A 27,253-nucleotide genomic window follows, 5' to 3' on the forward strand; every position below is an offset into this window, starting at 1 on the left:
CGCACGTGTGCAGAGGTTTATTCTTCAACGCAGAAGGTCCAGGGTTTGAATCCGCCTGGACCGGTTTTCGCGCCCGCTTTCCCCCCCCCCCCCTCCCCCTTTCATGTCTCAGCTTTCCTATCGAATAAAGGCAAAACAAAAAGTTTCTTGTCCTGTCAGACTTTGTTGTAGCGCCGTGAGCGATTATTTTGGCGAGTACAATGTTATAGTCGCTGACAGAAATGAAGGATAACATTATGAAATAAAAAATCCCAAGTTGCAATATACCAGAATTTTTGTTTTAAGAGATGCAGCAGGCTTCTTGTAAAAAGAACTTTAAACCTCCAATATGGCCGCCAAAACGTTAAATCACAAACCGTGTTTTTTGACAGTGACTACGTACAGAAAAGTGACTGGGCTGGCATCTTATTTGGTTTTGTATATTTAGGACAAAGCGTTCACGCTGTAGTGAGTCGGCACGTTTAGTACGAAGACGATCAGCAGTAATACTGCTGCGGCGCAGCGCTCCACTGATGAAGCAAAGTAAATATTTCGTCATCGTATGAACGATAACTTGTTTTTTTTTTTTTTAAGTTCAAAAACAAGTTTTGTAAACGCACTAAAAATATTCAGTTTAGGAACAAAACTTGGAAGTTAAAATGAATGAAATATAGAGCGCTGTAGTTAATGGTTGTGGCAGTACAGCGGACATTTATCTTTAGATTCTGCACTAACATTCAAGATTAAAGGCAGCGTTCAAAAGTGGTTTTTAACATTTAAATTAGGGCTGCAACTAATGACATTTGGTCAATCTGCTGATTATTTTGTCAATTCATAAAGCATGTCATCATTTTCAGTCCAACAATCCAAAACCTTGAATTCATTTTTTTTTGTCGATTTACTGATCATTGCAGCTCTAATTTAAACCTTTTGTTTGTTTGTTTGATGCTCTGACTCATAAAGCACACAAAACCTAGACATCATTTACAACAGACACTAAAATCCGTACTACAACATTGTGTTTCGGGCGCTCCGGTTGAAACTGCGAGACGGCAAACGCCCGGCGACAACGATGAAACACTAAACGCTGACGTAAAGAAGACACTACAATAAATAAAGCTTACTTTGTATAAATAGAGTTTTCAAGTTAAAATATTGCTAATATTAGTCTTCATTTGCTGTATGACTATACAATAGAAATGTTGCATTTAAAAAAAGTTCCTCTACTGCTGTGTATGTACAGTCTAACTTCCACAGGACTTCCAAAGAAACGTTGTGTTTATGAACGGTGTGAGTGGCGTTTCCATCTCCAGTTAGTTGAGATAAAGTGTGTAGGGCTCGTTTTAATCCCCTTTTTTTATTTCTGGCTACGTAACGCTGAACGCCGTCCACTGTACCTGTTCATGATCACTTGCAGAGTTTTTCTCAAAAACATTCACAGTCTTCCAACAGGTTTCCTGAGCTCGTCTTAAAGCGATGGGAGGGGGGCGGGGGCGGGGGTGAGAGTTGATCCTGGTTTGCGCGGCGCAGAGTTTCACAGGTAAGCGCTCTCCAAACGCGTTCCTGGTTCCGCCAAGCCGTGCCCAGTTATGGGTCAGCTTCACCAGGCTCGGCACCAGGCGGTCGTACGCCAACTTGTACTCCCGATCGAAGGCGTCTGAGGGGAGAAGAGATGAAACAAAAAAAGTCTTTTAATTAAGTTTAATTAAGCTTCACCATTTCTATCCTCTTAAAGCTGCTCTTAGCAATATTTTTCCATCGTCATTAGATCAAACGACTATCGTTTTAGGAGCGTTTTAGTGTCCTACTAGTCCATATCCACCACGTTCCACTTCCAGGATTGCTCCGTTGCCGCTGCCGATGTCACTCTTATCGGCCCAACATCCTTCCTCTTTCTTTGTGTTGGCGTTCTAACCTCCGGTGGATTTGTGAGGACTATGGTTAACTGCTCCTCAGATCTCTGCAGGGTAAATCCAGACAGCTAGCTAGACTATCTGTCCAATCTGAGTTTTTACACACATTCGACCAAAACAAGTTCCTTCCCGAGGCTATTTTGCAGAGGCACCGTGGCTCCGTCCGGTACTAAGCACCGCCCAAGACGATTGTGATTGGTTTAAAGAAATGCCAATAAACCAGAGCACGTTTTTCTCCCATCCCGGAATGCTGTTTGGACTAGCCAGACCCTCCTCCGCAGCGCTGCGGAGGAAGGTTTTAGTGTGAGCCGGTACTAGCTCACACTGTGAGTTCGAAGCATGCCAGAGCCCGTCTCTGTGTTACAGCAGCACGCTACGGCCTCCCTCTCCATGCCTGCAGTGCCCGTCATCCGGCGGACTTTTTGCTTGCGGAGCTCCGGGCATTAAGGGAGGGTGGGCGCCGTTCATCTGATGAATACAATGCAGCTTTCTTTTTCTTTTCTTTTTTTGGGCGAGAGGTGAGCGATTTGAGGGGAGCGGGATGAAATCAGAGTTGAGGGTGGAGCGGCTTTGAGCGGGGAATAGCTCCGTGAGCAAGGAGTGGAAATTCTCACCTGTCCACTTCACTCCCATGCTCTGCTTTCGGTCAGCTTGTTCATGCTGCCCCCTCATGGCCAAATAAATCAATTATTGCAGGTTTAAACCAAATTCTTGATTTTTTTTGTTTTTACTTGAATACATTTTTTATATTAAATGTATATATTAAAAAGATTAAACCACTGATACAACACTGTTAAAATAAGGGTACGTTTGTGTCTTTAAAACTGGAATATGTGACATCATGTTGTCATTTAAACATCAAATTAAGACTCACCAACATCAATGTTATCTTTCCCCAGAGCCACCAGAGAGAGGAAGAGGACGTCTCTGTACAAACTCCTGAGGAGGAGAGAGTCGCTGGAGTTAACAATTTGCTTTAAAAACATAGCATTTTCACCATTTCCTTTTCTAAACACAAATGTATGTTTTACTCTTTCAATACAACCACATAATAAGTCAACTTAAGTTAACACCAAATTTATTTTGTTTAATAACATACTCTTCTGTGACGCAGTGTATTTAGCCATATTTTGTGGAAAATACGAGTGGAACACAATGATAATGCAGACTGATTTACAAGGCAAACTCCACTGGATAAACTGCCTTCATAGCAATTATCATATCAGTTTCATAAACAATGGGACTGTTTGAAATCATCAGACTCCCTTTTTAAGCCACTAAATGTGTTATTGTTCTGTAAGTGAATGTAAAAGTCCTGCATTCAAATTTACAAATGTTACATAAAAGTACATAATGTATCAGCATCAAAATATACTTAAAGTATCAAAAGTAAAAGTACTCTTTTTGTACAGTTTCAAAATACATATATTATAGAGATCATAATTATTGATGCATTAATGTGTTCGTCACTTTAATGACGCAGCTGGTAAAGATGGAGCTGCTTTTAACTACTTTATATACTGTTGGATAGTTTAAACTGTAATAATGTATCATAAATTATTAGATGATCTACAGTACAGGCCAAAAGTTTGGACACACCTTCTCATTCAATGCGTTTCCTTTATTTTCATGACTATTTACTTTGTAGATTCTCACTGAAGGCATCAAAACTATGAATGAACACATATGGAATAATGTACTTAACAAAAAAGTGTGAAATAACTGAAAACATGTCTTATATTTTAGATTCCTCAAAGTAGCCACCCTTTGCTTTTTTGATAACTCTGTAAACCCTTGGTGTTCTCTCAATGAGCTTCATGAGGTAGTCACCTGAAATGGTTTTACCTTCACAGGTGTGCTTTGTCAGGGTTAATTAGTGGAATTTTTTACCTTATTAATAAAAAAGCAAAGGGTGGCTACTTTGAAGAATCTAAAATATAAGACATGTTTTCAGTTATTTCACACTTTTTTGTTAAGTACATAATTCCATATGTGTTCATTCATAGTTTTGATGCCTTCAGTGAGAATCTACAATGTAAATAGTCATGAAAATAAAAATAAAATGCATTTAATGAGAAAGTGTGTCCAAACTTTTGGCCTGTACTGTATATTTTGTATTACTAATCTATTTATTTGTTTTATAATTATTTTTATTATTTCCATCAAGAAGTAATATATATACCAGCATACTGTGTAATTTCATACTCCAATCAGAGTACAACTCGTTTATCGGTGTTTTAAGCCCCCAACGTCTAGGATTAGGCAATGGTTATGGTTATGGTAAGGTTAGGGTTAAGGTTAGGGTTAGCTGCCTTGAAGTCAACGGTCGCAGCGCTGCCTGGAAGGAGACGTTGGGGGCTTAAAACACCATCGAGCGTACAACTCCTACTAGTAACAGTATTCCTCTACTCCACCGGATCTTAAACCACACTCATGCATGCTCATACTCAAGAATGTTAATAATCTAAACTACATTTATATAAAAAAAATATATAGTGGCGTTAAATATTTTCCTCTGAGAGGTAGCGGAGTAGAAGTATGTAGTAACATAAAATGTAATTACTCAAAAAAAAAGTACCTCAAAATTGTACTTAAGTACAGTACTTAAACAGTACTTCGTAAATGTACTTAGTTACTTTCCACCACAAATTGTTGGCGAAGAAGTAAACTAAACTTTTTACAGCTCCTTTAGAAGGGATTAAGTGCGAGATACTCAAAGACAGGTTTTGGGAGGAATATGACTTTAGGTACACACAATATGACTTATATGAGCTTTATGTATTAGTTTACACATGGAAGAATCTCTACATATGTTTTTATATATAAGAGGTGATGACTAGGGCTGGGTACCGAATTCAATACTTTTTAGGCACCGACCGAATTGCCTCCCTTGATTTTTGCTTTTATTTGACCACTTAAATATAAAAATATGAAACAGCACTCTGTGTCATACATTAAAAATACAAAAACAGTCAGGGATAACACAATAAAGCCCAAAGACTTATTTCCATTGTGGTCCCTTAGTATCGAAAAAGGCTTTGTCATTCAATACCCAATTTGAATAAGCCAATAAGCATGCAGCATGTTTCTACCAGGATCTAATGCTTGTGATTGGCTGTCTAACGTTACACATCTTAGAGATGCACAGAAAAAACTCTATGTTACGCACAGAGACGGGGCTCACGTAGTCGGAGCAGAAAAATAAATAATAAGCCGTAATGTGTAATGTTGTAACTTCTTTTTGTATCAACGTCACGGTATTGGTATCCGTACCAGTATCAAACAAGAGAAGAGCCCTGCTCTAAAGTTAAATAAGTGATCCTGATTTGCCGTGTCGTGCTGACCTCTGCCTTTTGACTCCGAGCGTCTGAGCCAGCAGCTGCAGCAGCTGAGCCATCGGCCGGCTGACGTCGTTCCTCTGGATGCTCTTCACCACGCTCTGCAGCAACTCCTCGCTGAACGGCTTCTCCTCCTCCGGGACCGGCCGGGACAGAGGGTAACCCACATCTGCCGGAACACACGCACAGAGTTCAGTTCAGCACTGGACCCGTCACATTAGTGCTGGAGTCATGAAACAATAATGCAAAATGAAGATGTTTTTTTTTTATCTCCGATCTCTGATTAGTTCTCATGAAACAGGTTTTCACTCCGATGAAAAGTACTTGGGGCTGGGTACCTGTACTGGTGTACAGCAGTACTTCATTTGGCATATACTGTATGCTGAGTTAGATCTAGTAAAAGTAACAATTCCCTGAAGAAGAAAAAACAAAACTATATATTGGGGGAAAAAAAGTTATTAGTACTTAGAGTGGTGTGTATTACATAAAAGCTTCGCATATACTATAGAAAGTAGTCTGAAATATTTAATTATTATACAACTTCTTTTTCCAATAAAAGTCAATAAGAATATTTAATAAAAACACATTTTAATGTTACAATTTAAATTTTATAAGAAATAAAAACTTGGTTCAATACAAATTTTAATTAAATTTAGAATTGCCAAAACCATACTTACCACACAGATTATTATTATTATTATTATTATTATTATTATATACTTATTTATAATATTTAGAGACACAAAACTTTTATGCAGAACCCAGCAAGTGTAATGGAGAAAATAATTCATAGAGCTTTCTACGTAATTATGATTCAAAAGAAGTCATTTCTATTAATTTGAGGGCATCATTTATTATTTTGTACATTTCTTCTTCTCCATGATACCTGTTGCACTCTTTTAAGAATGTTGTTACACTATTTCTCTCTTAGAAATGGACTGATGAGCTTGTCTGAAATATAATGGGGAAATTAACCCCTTAAAATACAAACTAAAAGGTACTGAGGAGAACCAGCAGGACGAGGCTGGTGTTCAGTACCCAGCCCTTTAAGTACGACAACAATGTCCATCTTTAGGAGTTGCTGGATAAAACATCTGGATGTCAGCGAGTGGAGAAACACATTCACCAGAGATGCAAACCTACATTCAAATACAGAGCAGGGTTGTATTTGAAACAAACACGTTTCCAACAAGAGTTTCACGAAACCACAAAAAAAAAAAAGAATCCCTCTGTAAAATTTCACACTGCACAGAGACTTTCATTCCAAAAAACACTGTGAAACCATGGAAAAAGTAGAGGCTGACTTTCCACAGACGACACTGCAATGCATCAGGCAAAGAGCACATAACAGAGGGAGACACAGCAGCAGCAGCAGGCCTTGGACAGTAACAAGCAACAGGACTCATCTGTGGGAGTCTGCAGCAGAGATGAACACTCACTCTCTAACAACAGAGTACAATTAAGCCCTGAAAGACAGAGAGCAGACAGAGCCTGTTAGCACACGGATTAGCCGACTCCCAGGAGGAGCTACATGTAGCTGCCGCCCATCGCCTCCCTCTCCATTAAATAATCAATGACTACAAACTGGGCTAAGCAACAGACGGGTTCACATGGGAGAGTTGCAACGAGATGACGTGGTTAAAAGACCTCCAGTCAGAGCTTCCATCTATGGAAAACAATGATGGAAATATTGCATTTCTGTTTGTTTCATGTATTAATGTGAGGAAGGTTAGAGTCTCCTCGTCGCTCCACGCCGATGTGATCTGATCTTCGCCGCCTTTTTCATCGGTGGACGTTCAAGTCACTTACTAATCACGTACATCATGATTAATGTACTAAGCCTGTTCCCAGTGTAGCATTTCATCGATCCAGACACTTTTCCACCTGAGCCAAGCATAAAAACATTTCACGACTTTTTTCAGAATTTCCAGTGTTTCCGCTCTTTTTTTAACCCTCCTGTTGTCCTCGGGTCAAACTTGACCCGTTATCAAAATGTCAAAAATATGGGTTTTCTTATTAACCAAATTACCCCAAAATAACATATAAAATAACTACTTTCATTGAATCTTTTATTTTTTCATTCAAGTTTTATTCCATTTTATAGCATTATAGCAACAGTATTCTGACTAAACTTTGATATACACAAGTCTTTCATTATCCATCAACATATACATTCCTCTCATATTAGTCAAAATAATTCATAATTTCTGCTTTTTTGACTCAAACATTTGGGATGATTTCCTATAAACGAGGTTTATTGACCATGAATTCCAAAAATATGTAACACTAGTGGTAATAAGTTGGTGTTTGTGGTGTGTATACACGTATACAGTACTGGTGGTAGTGGAAAAAAGCATCAACAGTCTAAAAAAGGGACAAAAACATGTGGATGGAAACGCAATTGTACTTTCCTTTCCTACCTACTGTAAAATGATTGGAGGTTTGGTTGAAGGTCTGGGGAGCAAACTAAAGGTGCGATGGTGCGATTTTCTGTGAACAGTATTTGTTTTCATTAGTTAAGTTTTGAACCAAATTTAGAGCAAATTTTAAACAAATTTCCAGAAATTTGGCAAACATGTAATGCAAATTGATGCACGTTTCCACTCCTGTCGTGCAAATCTTAGGAGTTAGGCACATCACGATAAACAGCTGGGGGTGCTAATTCTCCAGTCAGGCGCCATTTAACCATTTCAGAAGAAGATGGTTCAAACGAGATGCTGTAATTAAAAGAGTGCCAGTCCAAACTCAAACGACCTAAAACAATGTGGACAAACATAATGGAAATATGTATTTTTTTAAAGAAGGATACCGTCTCCTCGTCGCTCCACACAGATCTGGTGTTTTCCTCTGCCGCCATTTTTCGTGTCTTCAGTTGACGTTGACGTATGTCATGTTTAAAGTCGGTTTCTGCGGCACTTTGTCGTATTTTACTTTTAGCAATAAACCAACTTTTCCAACTCGGCCAAACGTTTTTGTGATATTTCATACTTTTTTTTCAAATTTTTCTGTTGCTCTGTTTTTCTTTCGGGTTTCTTTTGCTGCTTTGAGGATAAATTAAAGTTTAGTTCCACTGTTTCACAGAAAACAATTTAAAAACCAGTTTAAGCAGCAGTCAGTACTCGCGTGAGTGTAAATTACACGACTGCCAGTGATGAATTTTAAACTGCAGACAGACAGAGAGAGTGAAAGCAGTGGGACTCACTGTATGTGTTCCACAGGATGTAGAGAGGCTGGATCGAGTCCTGGTGCAGCTTGAGGTTGTCCCACAGGATCTGGATCAACACGTGTTTACTGTCCTCCGACATCCAGGGACGAGGGACCTGACGAGAGAGAGAGAGAGTGAGAGAGAGCGAGAGAGAGAGACACCTTGAGTCAGTCTGACATTTACAGACAAAATATATCGTTAACTGTGTCTCCCTTAACTCTTCTGATTCACATAATTTAACCTGCACTACATCATGTGCATTACTTAGAATTAATGCCACAGGCACTAACATTTTTACCGTATAAAATTTATAGTTTATCGTTAAAAAAAAAAAGCAGGTAAATATCAGATTGCTAAAAATACTATTCGCACTACAATACTATTTTAACTTTTATTGGACATAACACTTTGCCTACCATTTCTCTCCACTTTCATGACAAAAATTTAAACCAATCCCTTAAAAAAAAAATCTGTAAAAACTGCAGACAATGAAACTTAAATATAGTAAGTTAGATCCATATACAGTATAGCCTAGCGTGGCTTCCAGTTTATATTTAACATACAACATTTTGAAATCTGGATTTTTAAAGATCTTGTTTCTGCTGACCTCCAGTGGTTTAACTTCTCACCCTGCTGCAGTGATGTAGAAGTGTACTTTAAGGCATGTCAGTACACTATGACATCACTGTTGGGCGTGATAAGGTAGGTGCAACAGACTCAAAACTTTTAATCAAACAGCACTTTGTAACTGTTAAGAAAGTTTAAATTATCAATACGATAATCATGTGTGTGTTTGTATGTCTGTGCATGCGTGTGTGCGTGTGTGTGTGTGTGTGTGTGTGTGTGTGTGTGTGTGTGTGTGTGTGCGTGTGTGCGTGCGTGTGTGCGTGTGTGCGTGTGTGTGCGTGTGTGCGTGTGTGCGTGTGTGCGTGTGTGCGTGTGTGTGTGTGTGTGTGTGTGTGTGTGTGTGTGTGTGTGTCTGACCTGGGAGTCTCTGTTGCAGTGGTCAGATGTGAGCATGAGACCGGGCAGGTTGCTGGGCAGGTCCAGCCGTCTGAAGTACCAGACCAGGTTCCAGTAGATGATAGGATGATGGTCCACCATGTCGGCCTCTGTGATGACCGGGTCGCCCTCGTTCTCCAGCAGACTCTCCAGCTCCTTCCACAGCACCAGCGGGCTCAGGTAGGGAACCGTCACCGGCTCAGGGTTGTGGAGCCGCCAATCCATGCTCAGCGGCTCCTGGGTGGGACAAAAATGAAATGAGGTGAGGTTAATTTTTGCCACAAGTGAATGGTCTGCTGGTCAAGTTGGGCTTAAATAACAAAACCTGATCTAAGCCTGGTGCATAGACAATCTAATATTGTACAACAAATACCAGTACCAGTACTAAAACTCTATTAGAAAAAACAAACACTACCAAGATTTTCATAAGGAGACTGAAAACCAGTTCCATTCTCATCTTCAACAATCTGACACTTTCAAAGCATTCACTCTGATTTTTATATTTGTTTATTATTTATTAATAATTATTTTTTCTTGTAAAACGGCTTTGTTTGTACTCTGTTATTATAATAATGTCACTATAAATTGGTTATGTACTCCATAGTGTTGAAACACTGATGATGCAAACGTAAAGTTGCTGAACATAAAACCAAAACAAGTATTGTATTTAAGCCAAGGGGAACTGCAGGGCCCGGTAATAATTCTCTGTGGGTTTGTTACTATGCGCAGACGCAGACGCGCCGGGTGGGAAATAGGAGTAACATCAGCGATATTTGTGTTGAGACATACCGCGGTCTGATTGAGACGACTGGGCAGGCTGCCTGACGTCGGCACACAGCGGTCGAGTCGGGATGCTTCGTCCAGAGGACCAAAGGCGCTGACGCTGCGGGCCATGGGCGCTCCGGGGGGCAGCGCCCCCTTCCTGTGCTCCGAGGGGATGTTGATACCTTGAGCTCTTGTTGATCGAGACCTGTGAAGACGCAGCGAGGACAGTCAGCTTGTAACACAAACACACAACTCACAGTCACAACATTTAAAAAATAAAAACACAATTATTTTTGTGTTAAAGGTGTTTTTAGTCTGCAATACAGTGAATCAAGGTGTGGTTTAGTTTTACTTTTACATACAGAACACATAACGCAGACAAAAACAGAATCCAGATGTTTAAATCACAATAATATTCAGCAAAAACACAAACAATATACAGTAAATCACAATATTATCCTGCTGCCTAATGTCTTGGCATCAGGATATCGTGCACTCTGTTCTTCCCTGTTGCTCACACATTTTATAACCTCATGATGGTTTTTATACAAACACGTGGTCTCTCTGTCACACACACACACACACACACACACACACACACACACACACACACACACACACACACACACACACACACCCCTTTGTAAGGACCAGGTGCTGCAGATCATCTTACGTCACTCTATTAAAATGCAGATGGGGAGCATGTGGATGCAGCTACAGTAGGCCACTACTCCAAAAGCATTGTGTAATCAGACAAACTGGAAACCGAATAGAAACTGAGCTGGGAAAAGATACTGCTCCAGTTTCAGTCAATTAACAATCTTGCTCGTCTTATAGCATTTCAGTATGGTTTATCTCTAATAATCGGACCCAAATGGAATCTGACGATTTTTGATACAGTTTTCAGTGGTGATCCAGAATGAAAATATGCTGAATTTATCGGACTAATTTTCTACTTGGGGTAAAGATGTGTTTACATTCTGAGTTTTATTTTTTTTTTTATTTAAATTTAATATGCGGAAAATCTGCAAAATCTATGATTGAATCACCCTCTTTCCCTGATGGAACTACAACTTATTAAATAGTACAAACCAAACAGAGAAACAATTCGTTTTATAATCAGCATTAAAAAAAAAAAAAAAAGATAGAAAAGAATGCAGTGTAACACTGAGTGACAGTGAGTACCATTCACTCCCTGAGCACTCCTGGACAGCAATCACAGGGGAGGGAGGGAAGACAGCTGTTGTAGGACAGGGGGTGGACAAGGTGGACGTCCCCGTGTCCAAACCTGTGGAGGCAGAGTATGACGAGGTCATCGCCTCGTCCACCGACGGGCTGCCTTTCAGGAAAAGCCTGTGGAGAGGAGAAGAGGGAAAGTCAAGTCTGCTGTTGTTTATTTTCTGCAGGGTAATTTATTTTATGAGATGACTGGTTTATCAAACTGCAGGGTTCAGAAATTAATGAGACAAATGCATCCTATTGAGATTTAAAGCCTAGTTTTTACTACTAGTTTTTTTTCTCAGTCAACTTTTTATTTTCTCAGTCAACTTTTTACTATGAGGTATACAAACATACTAATATCTATCATCTCAGAGATTTCTGTTTTTGTTTGTGGTCTTTTTACTTGTTAAAAGCCAGATGTGCACCAATCAGAGTTTGAGCAACATTAAAAAAAAAAAAATCAGTGGCTAGTTTAAAAAATGAAATGGCCTACCTGCCGGGTCCTCGCATGTCCCTGATCTCCACATTGAGGAAGGGCAGGAAGGGGTTTCCACAGAAAGGGCAGGTGGTGTTCAGGTTAGAGTCGTCTGCTGTCCAGCCAGCCATGATCTCCTCATCGTACACGAGGCAGTCGCACGTCTTACAGCGAGAACAGCTGGAGATCAGCAGCTGGAAACGCACACAAAACACACACAAGCTTACGGAGGTGATTAAGATTTTAAATAACATCTAGTTAAACCACTAATGATGGGTGATGATGGCACAGTGGATATGACACATGCCTTTGGTGTGGGAGATCTGGGTTCAATTCCCACTGTGATACATCAACCAATGTGTCCCTGAGCAAGACACTTAACCCCTAGTTGCTCCAGAGGCGTGCATCCTCTGACATATGTAGCAACTGTAAGTCGCTTTGGATAAAAGCGTCAGCTAAATGACATGTAATGTAATGATCAGTTATATTCTGCAACAAGGATCACCTGATAAATACTTCTTGCTGTATACCCTCACCTTCATTATACTGTGAGTTTGAACTGCTGTAGCCAGTGTATACCAATGTAATGAAATATTCTGCTGAGGCAGGATCTATGATTAGCTTGCAAAGCAGTTTACTATTCTTGAAAGTTCTAAAAAAAAAAAAAAAAACACTTTCTAAAACTATTAATACAGAGTAAATACCATATACATAAAGTTGCAAATAAGTGCAGAGAAAAGCCTTAGTTGCAAAATGCTGACTTTCTGAGAATCGGCTGCAAGGACCGTAAAAAAACTCCAGAAAATGAGAATTCACAACATTCTATATCTTTTGCAAAACTCCAGAGTAAATGCAGGAAAACACACTTTAATCCATGCTTTCCATAAATATATTTGCTTAAAATATATTTGTACATTAAAATATTTTGTCCAAACCATTATTTCTGCTTTCCTGACTTTAACAGTATTTAACTACTGTGACCAACTGCGGAATTCTACTTTTCTACTTTCCACCATGTAGTTTTACCTCCATGGCGTAGTTGTTGAAGATGCTGGTGTTGCTGGTGTAGCGCGAAGAGCCGAGGTCCGACTTATCTGGCAGAGGGAAGCCGGGAGGCGAGAGGACACATCCTGCAGGAGTATGAAGGATGATCAGAATATGTGACGATACATAACGGGTCAACACATATTTCACATTTCACCATCATCTGGGACAACATAACCAATCACTTCTTCTGTTGACGTGTCTACTGTATTGTTTTGGGGAAAGTGGGAAATACGTCTTGTGCTTTTTTTCCTTTTTATTAAATGTTTCATATAGCCTATTTTACATTTTCGGTCTATGTGTCTCATTGTTTGTCATTAAGCATGAGGCAAATATGTTGATGAAGAATGAATATTGAATCGAGAGGGACAACAATGAAATAATCAAACATTTTGTTAGGAGAAACGGGTCAGAGAGTAAACCATTGTTTAGGCATTTGATCATATTAGAAACTAACAAGAAAAGCTGTATATATAATGATCCTTCAGCTCTATCAGTGAAGTGAGAATGTGTGGCCATTTTGTTACCTGGGAGCAGAGATGTGGGCCTTCCAAGTCTGGAGCCTGCAGAGGGGCTGTCCAGTCTGCTGCGTCTGGGGCTCCTGCGGGGCCCCGCAGGGCCATTCCTCTGTGGAGAGATCACGGAGCCCTCTGACTGCCCACAGTCCTCCTCATCCAGCAGGGAGGAGAAGTCTGGATCTCCAACACCGAGGGAGGACACACTCACACGGTCACTGTGACCGTCCTGGATGAACAGAGGAGAGCCGGGCAGGTTAGTGTCATCATAGAGTGCGCAGATGTCTAATCTGAAAACTATAACACTCACAGCAACAGTAGATATAGTTAGTTAGTTAATTAATAACTAAGACATGAAGCCCAAAAACAATATTTTATATATTTTAAGGGGAACAAATAAGACATTTTGTGCGAGCACTTCCATCAACACATAAATCATTAAAATCTAGAAATTTTATATACAAACACTAGAAAGGAAACCAACAAACTGCCCTGCGGATTAAGGAAACATGACTGTGAATTCACACACAGTCATGTTGTAGTTAAGATAGTTTATCATAGATAGTTGGTCAATCGAGGCTTTATACACCATCCACGGGGAGAATAGTGTCACTGACATTCAAAAAGCCACAAGATGGCAGCAGCACTCCCACTTTAGGCTTATCTTGGACTACTGCTTATATGAGAGATTAATACTGAATGCCACAGAAACAGATACAGTGCTAAAATACAATCCCAACAGTGTTACATAAGTTTATCTCGAGCTCTTTGTGCTCTTAAAAACAGAAGATAACAACAACAAAAGATTCACGTCTCAGACTCGCATAACAATTCGATCTAAAAAAATACTGGGGCCTAAAAACAGGGTCATTGGCCAGAAGAGGTTCACACACCCTGTGATTTAGATTTTTTTTCGTAATCCAGGCAGCCATTGGTTTACATCAGTAAGTTTTCTGTATGACATCAAATAAATCTGCTGTGTTGCCTGTGTTGGGTAATTAATCCCTTTTAAAATCAAATCTCTATTTTCAATCATTTCCACACAACAGTAAGTCAAGGTTGACAACAAGACTCTGTACCTTGGTTGGTGTGGTGTATGTGGCGAGACGGGAGTACCAGCGGCTTGCCTTCTCTGCCACGCCCTTCCCAGCAGAGAACACGCTGGTCTTGAATACATCAAGCGTTGGTGTGAGCAGAGTGTCCAAAGCGAAAGAGGACGAGGACGGCGAAGGGGACGCCAGGCTCATCCTGTCTGTCCTCTCCCTGTAGGGGCTGGGTCGAGGGCTGGCGCTGGGGGTGGTGCTTGAGCTGCGACAGGAGGGCGACGACAATAGACGCTGGCGTGCGACGGGCTGGGAGGGAGAGGGTGGGTGGAAGGTGCAGGAGCGGGGTACTCCGGCGGTCCTGAGGGGGGAGCTGTAGGGCAGGCTGGCTCTGCGGGGGGCAGAGAGCGAGGAGGGGTGGAGGAGGAGGGGGCTGGCTGGGTCCTGCAGGTCCAGACTGGGTGCACGGCTGCTCAGCGGGCTGCCCATGTGGTTCATGTAGAGCTCGATCTCTCTAGCTAGGTCTCTACGGGCGCTCGGCGTGCTGTCCTCGTCGCCGTCTGGGTACTGGTCCTCAGTCTGCTGCTCGGACTGGGACTCTGCCGCCAGCAGGGATAGCGGGTCGTAGCCCGTCTGTATGTCTGTGCGCTTCACTGCTCCTCTGGACGTCACCGTGCTCATGCCACTGTAGCTGACGCTGCGCTTGACAGGTTTCTTATTATATTTGCTGGATTTGTGGGAGCTGAAGCCAGCCCCTGTGGCAGGCTTGTCTAAATCGATGTCCTCCAAATCAAAAATGGCCTCTGTATTACTTCTGTCCTCATCACTGGAGTCCTGTCCCTCCGTCTCCTCTTCCTCTTCCTCCTCCCTGTGGTCACAACTTCTGGCAGCACCTGCCCCCTCTAACCCACCCAGAGCCAGCGAACGAGGCCTCCTACTCTTACTGAAGTTGGCACAAGAGAGAATTTTGACATCCGCGCCCAGGTGTCCCGCAATCTTATCGGGGTCGGTTTCGCCCTGGCTCATACCCAGGCCAAGGACAGTGGTGCCACTGCCGCTGCTGCCCACCGTGTCGCCGCTCAGCCGGCGGGCCCTCACGCCCTGCCAGTCCAGAGCCGCGCCGCTGCCCACCACCTCCTCCAGAGCACTCTTATGTCTCCTGAGCAAACTGTTGGCATGGACCTCACCGATCTCCTCCAGGGAGGAAGTGAAGAGGAGACCTGCAACGTGCCCTGAGAGAGAGGGAGGGGAAGAAGTAACATGAGTAAGCAACAGAGTTACAAAGCTGGAGCTGGTTATTTTGGGTTCCAGAAGTAAAGTTCCTGTTCATTTTCTGCATAGATAATGTCAGGTGACTGACTGTGGGAGGGCACTTCAAGGCTTGGATGGACATGAAACTCTCCTGATAAGTCAAAGGCACAAATCTGTGTACTTATGCAAACTAAGACCAAGGAACATTTCAGTAGGAAACATCTACAACACTGAGCTCAAAATTTGGTTGCATGGGCTGCAAAGATTATGCTTTGTAGAGATAAGATAATAATCCATTCAGCAGTTGAAATCTTACCACTTTTCAAATTCTGAAAAAGAGCAAAGTAAGTGCTCTTCATATACTACAGATCTGATTCCTTCGTCTGGCTTCTTCTCCATAGCAACAGCAGCTGAGGCTCATGGGTATTGAAATAATTAAAACTGATGCCCATGACAGAGATCTACAGTACCGGCAAGTGTTATTTGAGGATGTCATTAAAAGAAAACTTTGAAGGGGGAATGTGGAGAAAAACATGTACCAGCAATTCCACCCACTTCCGCAAAACTATTAAATCTACTTAAGTTCTCTTCTTCACCTGCGCTGGCGGAGCTCTTGGGCTTACAGGATGAATCGTTATATGGACAGCTGCTGCGAACAATACCGCGGGGTTTGAAGGAGGAATGGATCTCCATGTCCAGCTGAGGGAGGCAGTCTTTACTCCCCTTGGCACTCTCTGTCTCTGACACTGCAAACACAGAAATTACAATTTTAAATCAGCTTTTATTTGTATTTATTTTTTACCAAGTGCACAGCTTGAAACACGGCACTGTTCATTAAAAATAAATCCATTGAAAGACAACACACGACTACAATGCTTTGATGTTGAAAAAAACTAAAAGAATGAATCATCTCTGGAGGAGAACGATCAAGGCAAGGGAAGGGGAAATCCCGTGTGGCTGCCAACTTATACTTTTTTAGAATGTACAGTGGACAGAAATATCAGGTGATATGAGATCAGACAGACTACTGACAGGAGCTGCAGTCGCTCTCCTTCTTGTCATCTTTGTCAGGGGCGGCGTCCTGAGCACCGGGGTCTCCTCTCCGAACCTCCTCTTTGGACAGCGAGTTATAACCCAAATCTGACTGATCCCCTTGAGAACAGAGAGAACAGAGAGAAAGACACATACATTAGATACGAAGGGCACGATAGTCTCTGATATTAAACCACAAGATCACAGAAATATACAACACAACGCATGGAAAGCCTATGCAGAGGAACACATTTTTCAAGACGGCAACTTTTAACAACACTGTATGTGACACCTCTCCTATTATTGATTCAGGTTTGAGGGCCCTTGGTTTTCACAGCATCTACTGAAAACAACCAAAACAAAAAGCTTTTTTGACATTTAAAATGTGAAGTAAATAAAACGTACATTTAGAGAAAATAGGGCTGGGTATCGTCAATGATTTCCCGAACCGATTCCGATTCACAAGGTCCCAAGTCGATTACATTTAAGATTCGATTAAAAATTAGTTAGGTTAGGGAAATTTCAGATACAATACCACTTTTGTTTGGATATAAAAGAAATTCTCAGTGAACTTCTGCTGTAAATTGTACAATCAAGAAGCCCCCCTCAAATATCTTTTATAATGCACCAGGTTAATGTTTACATCAAGAATTGTTCTTCATTCACCAAATCCATGGCGAAAAGGCATATATTAAAAGATTGATTTCGGGATTTTATCAGATCACTCAAACAAAGACCGATTTTAATTGGAGAGTCGATTATTTTTGACCCAGCCTAAGAGAAAAGGCTAGTGAGGCTTCCCTTTCATCTCCGCACTTCTGGGAGGCACATCACTGTTGCAGACAAGGGAGAGGAAAAAGCAGTTAAGCTGTGGTGGATGAAAAGAATCCTCCTCAGGGCATGCAGAGATCTACAGTTAACTGTAAAGAAAACTAACTGCAGTTTCACAGCTGCTAATGAATTTAACTGTTAAGACTTGATGTTCGCGGGGGAAAAAAAACCTGCCGTCACTCCAGGCCGACTCTTCCATCTGTCTCTAAAACTTCCCTGTGTCTCCAGGCAACCAGCTGTCTGATGATTTGTTCTCCTCTTTCATCTTTGCCATGAACCTTCATCTCTAAATAAAGCATGAGGCTGCACAGCTCGGCTTTAAAACTGATAGCGAGAGACAAAACTAATTTCAGGACTGTAATAATCAATGATCGGCACGTAGCGGTCCTTCCCTCCTGCTGAGCTGTGGTTCCCTCTCTGTCTTTCTGGCAATGTCTCCTGCCGACGTACCATCTCCATGATTCAAATTTTTGTTTTCCCGTAATCAAAAAGAATCGGCCTCTGGGAAATTACTCGCCATAATTGACAATGACAAATCACTCTGTGGTGAAAGCGAGGAGTCGGGAGAAAAAAGAGAGAGATGAGGAAGAGAGGAGCAGCACACTGTGATGTGCCGGACAGAGAGATGACACAGAGGAGGACAGAAAGAGGAGGCGAGAGACCACAGAGGCAGAAAAGAAAAGAGTGACGATGAATGGGCTGAAGAAGACAGAAAATAAAAACGTTGCAGCTCAGGCGAGATGAGACAGAGAGACAGACATGCAGACTGACAGAGAGGATTACCTGGGTGGAGGGTGGCTTCTCTGAGCTCAGAGCCCCCCCAGTGTGAGTGGGCCACCGGGGCCCTGGCGCCCACGCTGCCGCCCTCACGGCCGACTGTATGCAAGGGCAAAACAGGCAGGGGCCAGAGTGAAGGGCAGGGGTTAAGGGACAGAGCACAGCAGAAACCACAGCCGCAAAACCAGGGAGAGACATGGATGGACAACAGGGACGGAAGGAAGGTGGAAAAACGGGCAGCAGAGGGAAGGAGGATGGTCAGTGAGTGGGACAAATGAAGGAAGGAGGATTAAAAAAATAAAATGTTACTGCGAGAGAAGAAAAAGATGTAGAACAAGATGGCTGCATGTGAAAGATTGGAATCAAGCAGCAGCCATGTTGAGTGTACCTGTGCTAGATCTATCGTCAGTGGGCTCTACTTTGGCGTAGGGGCCCTGCTCGGCCAGGTTAGTGTCGGCAGAGCTATCCAGGCTGCCGTGACTCAGAGCGTCCAGGTCACTGCCATCTGCCCAAAGACAACAAGCCGTTAAAAAGGAAGCCAGGCGCTATTTTTCCTCCACAACTGTTCTTTTTTTTTATTATTTTAAATATGTGTTGATAAGCAGATGACAAGAACCGTCCCATTGAGTCTGTGTTTTAGGGGGGTTTTAACGTCTCGAAGAAACAGAAATGTGATGGTGTCTTGCTTCTGTAATATGATATGAATCCAGTTGGACCATCATGAAAGAAGTAACCGTTTAAAAGCTTAAAAGCACTTCATACATAATGTTGAGATGTGACAATTGTCTTCAAAATACATCATTTTTCATATAAATACATTTCAGCTACCAGGGTAAATTATTTACTTTATTTAATTATTTACAGGTCCTATAGTTTCCTAACATTTTCTAGAAAGCAATTGATGTGCAACTGTAAATACTTAGAAACATTTAAATGTAAATTGGTACTAGTGTAAGTATAGGGAAAACAAAGATCCGGAGTCAGTTGTTACACTGCAACTAACTCCGACCATAAACTAGAGAGTCTTTTAGTCAGTGCACAGCAGGTGAGATGAACATGCACAAATGTGAAACTTGTCTACAAGAAAGCACAATAATAATATAATAATATAATAATAATCATTTAATATACAGTACAGGCCAAAAGTTTGGACACACCTCATTCAATGCGTTTCCTTTATTTTCATGACTATTTACATTGTAGATTTTCACTGAAGGCATCAAAACTATTTTCTAATACTAATACTAAACTAATACTATTTTCAGTTATTTCACACTTTTTTGTTAGACATAATTCCATTCCATTGCATTGAATGAGAAAGTGTGTCCAAAATTTTTGGCCTGTACTGTATATGGAGAATTAAGTTACAAATAATACATGAATATTTACTTGGGTTTAAAAAGGTGTTTTTTAAGTCAAGATTTTAAGGAAATCCCTCTCACAACTCAACTAGGCCTGCACGATAAATCGTTATAAAATCGCGATCTCGATTCACCCCTGTTCTCGATTTAATTTTTAAATTACTTCGATTTATTTTTTATCATTCAATTAATTTATTGAATGCATTTAACATTGACTTTTTACGTTTTAATTATGTTCAGACATGTTCAAGGGGTTCAGACAGAGCCTGTATCAGGGCCATGTTTAGTTCAATGTGTTATGTGTCACTATTTTTGGTAGCCTACTGTACTTAAATGGCCAGTATGTACTTTATTTCCTTTATTCATTGAAGCCTCTATGTGTATGTGTACAGGCTTGTGGTGATGCGCAATGTGCTATAGGTGCCAAAAAACTAATCTGTTTGGTACTGCCAATTTGTTTGGTTTTGTCATGGTTCATGTGTGCAATAAACATTACACTTCGTGAGGAAAAGAATCGTGGCAGAGAATCGTGATATCAATTCTAAGCTAAAAGAATCGTGATTCATATTTTTCCCCGAATCGTGCAGGCCTAAACTCAACACGATTAACTCAAATAACTGATGCAGAGCATTACATCAATTTCCCCTACAACACACCAAATTACATAGTTATTTTCAGGAAACGTCTTGGAAAGTTATTAGAAAATTACAGGAAACGTAAAGTGAGAGATTGCCAATTGTTTTCACCTTTTGTGTTACTATAAAAGCATATTATGTGTGATGTGTGGGGGAGCGGAGTGAGAGAGTGGCTTGTGTCTCTTAGTGGTGTGTATGGATGAGTGTGTTCCACAGGAACCTTTGTCGCACTCAAACCGAGAAGCGTTTAAGAACACAATGCTTACGACTGGTATCAGGAGTATTTAAAAAGAAAAAGAAGCATGGATTAGCAGGGCAGGGATTAGCATGCATCAGAGTGTCCAGGTGTTCACTAGCATGCAGGGGAGTTAAATCGCACGTGTTGACATAGTTGTGTTTTATAGTTTATCCTCTGAACTCTGCTGGCAATTTATTATAACTATTGGATATATATGATTATTAGAATTTTACCTTGAGATATTTTTTGAGATAAATGTGATTTGTATTTCAGATGGTAGTAGGATCCCCATGTATTGTTCTGGATCTTTAATTTGTTCTGTAAGTCTTGGATCATCATCCATTTCGATTATAGTGGATTATCGAGTATCATTAGACACTAGCCTTATTTATTTAAATCACGCACATTGTTTTCGTGTGTAACGTTACTCAGAATCTTTCACTCACTAGTTTGTTAAAGTTATGTTTGTAATGTAATTGTTAGTTGTTTTTTTTACCTACACCATCAATGCAAAGTTTTAAGGTGTTTCCATATTTATTGCCAACAATGAATAATGCCATTCAAACTCACTTACAACTGTCTTCATATACAAGGTTTTAATCAGAGTTCAAACCTTTTTGAGCTACAAGAAAACAAAACAAAAATAAAACTGGCTAGAATGACATATCTTGGCATTTGATAGCAGGTAGTCCACATGTTTGGCTGGAAAAAATAAATAAAGCGAACAATCTGGACTGAAATATTCAGCTATTTTAGCTAGCTAAACTAAGGCACTGGGATTTGTTTATATCTTTGTCCACATGTAGATAGGCAGTATGAACGTTAACAAACCAAATACATCAATGCAATCAAGTCACATCCTGATTTAACACTTTTTTTTGAGTGAGTAAATGATACCTACAGTCCTTTGATTGTACTATCAACTGATTCTGATCTGTGTTCAGAGTTGCTCTGTGTTTGAATGCATGTTTTACTGATGGTATGTTAAAGCTAAAGCAAAGTGTTACATTTCTCTTTAATGCTGGTTTTGACCACAAAAAAATTAAACTGTGTGCATTAAAGAACGCAAACGGAAAAAAAACAACTCAGATTTGGATATTTGTGAAGTTTGCAGGATCGCTGCAGGTCTGTTCACAACAGTTTAGTGAGACAGCAACAACGTTCCTTTTTCTCAGACATGCAGAGTGTTACAGTTACCTGACAGAGGGCTCTGTGTGAGGGGAGCGTGTCGCCGTAGCACCTGTTTGAACTGCGCCACGCCCAGGACGACATTTCTCAGCTTCATCCACAGGAAGTAACCTCCTCTGGTGCTGGAGGGCCACGTGCTCTCCAACACCGCCTGGACACGAGGAGGAGAGAGACAGCAGAGGCGGAGGAGGGGAAATATCAGAAGTAGGAACGAAATATCAATAACTATTTAAAAGTCTCTGATCAGATTTTTTTTTTGTAGCTGCGTGGGAGTCAATTCATTTTTAATTCAAATTATTAAGTATATGGATCTTTTTTTTTCTGTTTCAACTAACTTCCACCATGAAATGTTCTTAAATTCATCTACTAAATATATCACTGAACACCAAGGGTCCGAACACTGTGAGCATATTATGTGTAGTGCAGCTCCACCTTCATTCATTCACTTTCAACATTTTCAAGTGAGTGAACTAAAACTGACCCAATCCCTGTTCCATATAAAAATAATCTTGAATTCATTTTTCATCAAGCGGCATAAACTGCAGCGGTTTTTGCTCCACAGTCGCTCTCGACATCAGAAAAGGAAAGGCACTTCAGGTGTTGGTGGCCAAGTCACGTTCGACAGTCTCTGTCTGCTCCTAAAATACACTTCAGAAGCCCCCTGAGAGAAAACATGATTGCTATGCCACTGAGCAGAACTGGGTTTATTACGCTCGCGGCTCCTGTGCCAAGGCTCTCAGGATTTGGGTCAGGTGAAATGAGGCTGCCCTCCTGCAGATGTTAATAACAATGCTAAGACAACTAAAGCACAGCAATCTGGCCACAGTCACACTTTAGTGTTAGAGAGGACTGTAAGTGCAGTGAATACTTTCTTTTCCCTATAAAAGTCGATGGGAAATGTGCTGATTCACTTTCTTGCTGAGCTTAAGATAAGAATGTTAAGATCACTCTCATATTTGCCCGTTAAATATGAAGCTACAGCCAGCAGGTGGTTAGCTTAGCTCAGCATAAAGACTGGAAACAGCAGGAAACAGCTAGCCTGGCTCTGTGCAAAACTAACAAAATCTGTGTTGTTTCATCTAAACAAAAACAAAGTTTAAGACAGCTTCTCATTTTTTATCTGCATGCTTTTCTCTTTTTATTCATATTTGTATGACCCTTGTTGGAGGAAGCCTGAGAGCGGACCTAAGAAATAAGACACTTAACAGTACTGTTTTGGAAATTAACTTGAATTGAATCATGCTATCACACTGTGCTTCACCTGCAGTGCTGTTCTACAGGGAACAGGTGTATTTAAACTGCAGACAGATCACTACAGCAAACAGGGATGACTTTGGCGTGAAGATCCTTTTACAGAGGAGCGCCAAGGTTAAATCACGGGAACACCCGCAACCGTTTGATGCAGCAGCTACAGTGGACACCGTCTGTGTCAGCAGGGGAATCGACCACCTTGTGCCTCCAAGCCTTCTATTTCTAAGATGAAATAAGATCTTCTGAGGCGTCAAAACACACAACGGGGTAACCTTTACTGAGGCCTAATCTCCTGACAGCCTGCCCCCACATCAGCCAATTTACTTTTTTGCTACCTGGGTTGCCAGATCAGGGACAGGTTGCGATGATAACAGAGCCACGATTCATCCTCCTGACACCAGGGAATGATCGCACATGACGGCGTACAACCGTGGGAGGGGGGAGGACCGCAAATGTCACCGATGGTTCTTTTTATCTGCGAGCCGAGTGTCTGCAGAGACGTTAACGTGATGAAGCGCCGAGCAGAGAGGAATGAATTGTGATGGAGCAACTGAGCACAGCGGTGTAATAATTTAGATGCAATAATTTATGCGACTGATGTGAATCATGAATAAACAATCGACATCTAGGCTGCAACCAGTCTGCTCTAGGATAGATCATGCCATTTTCTGAGGTCTTTCACTTTTTGAGAAACTGCATTTGATCACTTGACTGTTACGATTTACTTGACAGTTATGTCATGTCTTTATAACACAGCAATACTTCTTTAGAATATCCCAAAAGCACCTTATATTTCTCTGCACCTTAATATCGACTAGGCCTGTCACAATAACAAATTTTGCTGGACGATAAATTGTCCCAGAAATTATTGAGATAAACGATAATATTGTCGTTGAGAGACCAATTTGCATCTAATGATAATGGCATAATAATGCAGGTACACTTTTTCAAACATCAATACACTTTTATTTCTAGAATATTTAACACTGGAACTGGAAGACATTTTAAATATCCACAATATGTCTTTGATCTCCTTTAGTATGTCGTCTTTCACACTGATGTACAGTTGTGGAATTGCCGTTTGTGACACGCATGTTCTCCGAGGCAATTTATAGCCTACTGGCTGTCAAAGGTTTGCTTCATTCCTCGAGTGTTTGTGCGATAGACTACAGACTCTGTACTACATTTTACAATTATTTAACACTTAATATTACATTTAAATAATGTATAATTAATACATTTTATCTATCTATATGGCTCTCTGCCACACGGCGAGTAAATGTTTGTACCAAAATAGTTCTGTTTTTCAGTCTTCATTTTGGCGAAGGTGCGGCTTCTGCTCCTCTGCAGGTCGGAGCTTCGTGGGGGCGGGCCGACACACACACACACACACACACACACACACACCTGACATACTTTCCACACTCCGTGTCCGCGGACAGCTGTAGGCTTGTACCGTTAATGTTCTGTGCATTGTCGGACTCATGCAGCCACTTTCCTGAAACCGCTTGTATGTCCGAGCCTGTCTCCACCGCCTCCACCTGCAGGTTGTCAGCTGTGTGGTTTGAAATGAAAGGGAGAAAACGGGACGCCGAGTAACACGGTTGATATCGCTCATGTACTTTTTAGTTTTTTGACGGTGCCTTAACTGCAAAGTGCTGCAGGAAACCCTGCTCCAACTCTCAACTAGCGTTTCTCTGTCTCTCTCTCTCTCTCCGCCCCCACAAAGACCATGCAACTGACAAGAGGGTTCAATCGTGACAGGCCTGATATCGACTTAATCAAACTTTGACTTATTTATTTGATCACATCTGATATGAAACCTACAATGACATACGTTCTGATGTACTCATGATATTTTTTTCATATATAGCCTGTCACAATAATACAATTTGTACAGTAGCCAATTCACCTTATTCACCCTTCACGCTTATTGTGATGTATTGCTCGACTAAGTCTGCATCTTCATCCATCACAGCTGATGGAAAAGGGACTAAGTATCCCACTGGACAGGGTTCCCAGAGACTTGTTTGACATTCGGCTGTCCTGGGTGTGTTCACACGAGTCAAACATGCAACGGAATCAGCAGAATATTCTGAACACACCCACATCTGGAACACCACACCCAGGGCGACAGTACAGCACTTGGGAGTCCCAGTGCTAATATATTTATATTTGCGCCTATGTGAGACACTGCACTGGGTAGGCATTGGTGAGTTTCCCCCCCGTTAAATCCAAGGCCACTTTTTTTGTAAATAAGCTGCTTTTACTGGCAGATTTAGAGAACATCACTTTACCAAACATTCAGGACCATTTCTGGCTTCATTATGATTAATAGAAGCATGTACTGTACCTTGTTGTAGTAGCCGTAGGTGATGGCATTGGGGTGGACTCCGGCCTTCTTCATCTCAAAGAGCACCCTGACTGCCAGGACGGGTTGGCCATACTGTCCACACAGCTGCATCAGCACCCGGTAGCAGACCTGTACAGTAATTGTACAAAATAAATTTTTTGGTCCATCTGTCAATGAAAAAAAAATGTACCGGACAAAATATTTTTCAACCGGCCATAAAACTGCACAAACAAACAATCAGGTCATATTTGTCGAGTACCTACGGCAAAGGCTGCAGCTCATTGTGCTTGTTTTGCTGTCATTAAAAAGCCAATCTCTCCTCACCACTTTATCTGTGAAGTGCCGCTTCTCTGTCAGTGTTGTCTTAGTTGTAGCCTACTTCCAACGCGCTTTACATTATTCCTTTTGGGTTAACCTAGTCCGGCAATGTGCCGCAACTTACTTGCAGACTCTCCTCTGTGGTACACGGCTCGATAAAGTAAGCGCAATCGTAGCAGTAGACAGTGAGGATCAATCAAAGCACTGTGATACAATTGACAGCCATGCATTGTATGCCGCCTCCAGTTGATGCAGAACAAAATGTGGTCAACCAACTGATCTGTTGTAATGATGACAGTTTGAAGAACGACTAGGTAACCTCGTGACCTCATTTATTTTATTCAACAATGTAATTTCCAATTCTAATTTTGGACCCTGTAATTTGTAAAAAACAACAACAAAAAACATTGTTATAATTGTAAAAAAAATAAATAAAAGAAATAGTAAAAATCTATGGGAATGGCTAATGTACCTCGTCGGGGGGCTGCAGTTTCTTTGCCTGCATCTTCCTGAGGACGTCGTAGGCGGTGCGAAGCGCCCGCACCTTGGAGTGACACACCTTCACGTATGCTGGCAGACAGATGAACCACAGGCCGTAGCAGTGACGGAGCAGGCACTTGGACCACAGCTGGGGGATGGACGAGTACTTCTTAGCTATCTTCTGGGCTGTTTTGATCTCCTGGGGATGAAAAGGAGGGTGAGGAAAAGAAGTTCTTCAATGTACCAGTCAGGCTCAATGATAGGTGGGATTTCCAGTTAGAGATAATGTTTGTGTAAAAGTTAAATCTCAGGCTGAAATCTAATCTTTTAGATTAGAAGTTGAGCCCATCACACTTGACACAGTGAATCATATCCATTTTACTACCACATTTCCTTATTGACAGATTGACAAGGGCAGTCCTTTATGTATGCCGATTGTCAATTGTAAAACTGAGTAATTTTCTTGGCTCATTTATTTTGAGAGTCATTTTTCTTGGAAGATCATCTGAATTTTGGAGATAGTATTTTTTTTTTTAGGCTGCAAGTTTGGCAATTGAGAAAAATAGCAGCTCTTATTTTAGGTAACTTTGGAGAAGAGCATCAGCTCAATAGCTAAATCAATAAATCATTGTGTGACATTAGTGATTTACTGCTGTGCTGACCTGCTTGGTGCGTCTAAACATGGGGGCAGGGCTGGTGGGACAGCTGTGCCTGGCAGCGAGGCGGGAGGAGGGGGTCCGCAGGCCGTCCACAGGGTCAAACAGGTCAAGACTTAACACTGGGAAACCATCGTACCTGATGAAGAACATACATACGTACATTAGTGACAGCAGGCACACGTTTTCTCACAGTGTCTGCATAGAAAACAAGTACATTTTGGCAATATCTAACATAAAATGATTCCTTCCAAGGTTGTAGTGTCCATAAAAAAACACGACTGCAGAATACAAATAGCACATATTCAGATCCACGCAGTCCAGCGGCAGTGTTCATTCTTTGGTCCCAGTAAGGGAGCTGGACTCCTGCTGACCCTCAATC

The 27,253-nt window shown here is 41.4% G+C and overlaps 1 protein-coding gene across 1 annotated transcript in view; it reads right to left on the reverse strand.

The window, feature by feature from the left end:
* Positions 1-1,346: 1,346 nt before the first annotated feature.
* The window catches only part of LOC120556511 (C-myc promoter-binding protein-like), a 90,821-nt gene continuing 64,914 nt past the window's right edge, over positions 1,347-27,253 (reverse strand). Inside the window, exons 16-35 of the mRNA XM_039796155.1 lie at positions 26,878-27,010; positions 26,208-26,414; positions 25,418-25,546; positions 21,823-21,964; positions 18,780-18,896; positions 18,398-18,490; positions 16,784-16,903; positions 16,348-16,497; positions 14,537-15,732; positions 13,470-13,686; positions 12,925-13,028; positions 11,917-12,092; positions 11,388-11,555; positions 10,227-10,407; positions 9,420-9,674; positions 8,433-8,550; positions 6,670-6,696; positions 5,237-5,399; positions 2,767-2,831; positions 1,347-1,636 (exon numbers count right to left, since the gene is read on the reverse strand). Of these exons, the coding sequence (XP_039652089.1) occupies positions 1,347-1,636; positions 2,767-2,831; positions 5,237-5,399; positions 6,670-6,696; positions 8,433-8,550; positions 9,420-9,674; positions 10,227-10,407; positions 11,388-11,555; positions 11,917-12,092; positions 12,925-13,028; positions 13,470-13,686; positions 14,537-15,732; positions 16,348-16,497; positions 16,784-16,903; positions 18,398-18,490; positions 18,780-18,896; positions 21,823-21,964; positions 25,418-25,546; positions 26,208-26,414; positions 26,878-27,010 (4,051 nt within the window). The remainder of the gene's footprint in view (positions 1,637-2,766; positions 2,832-5,236; positions 5,400-6,669; positions 6,697-8,432; positions 8,551-9,419; positions 9,675-10,226; positions 10,408-11,387; positions 11,556-11,916; positions 12,093-12,924; positions 13,029-13,469; positions 13,687-14,536; positions 15,733-16,347; positions 16,498-16,783; positions 16,904-18,397; positions 18,491-18,779; positions 18,897-21,822; positions 21,965-25,417; positions 25,547-26,207; positions 26,415-26,877; positions 27,011-27,253) is intronic.

The sequence above is a fragment of the Perca fluviatilis genome, chromosome 3 (genome assembly GCF_010015445.1).
Source record: "Perca fluviatilis chromosome 3, GENO_Pfluv_1.0, whole genome shotgun sequence".
Classification (NCBI taxonomy): domain Eukaryota; kingdom Metazoa; phylum Chordata; class Actinopteri; order Perciformes; family Percidae; genus Perca; species Perca fluviatilis.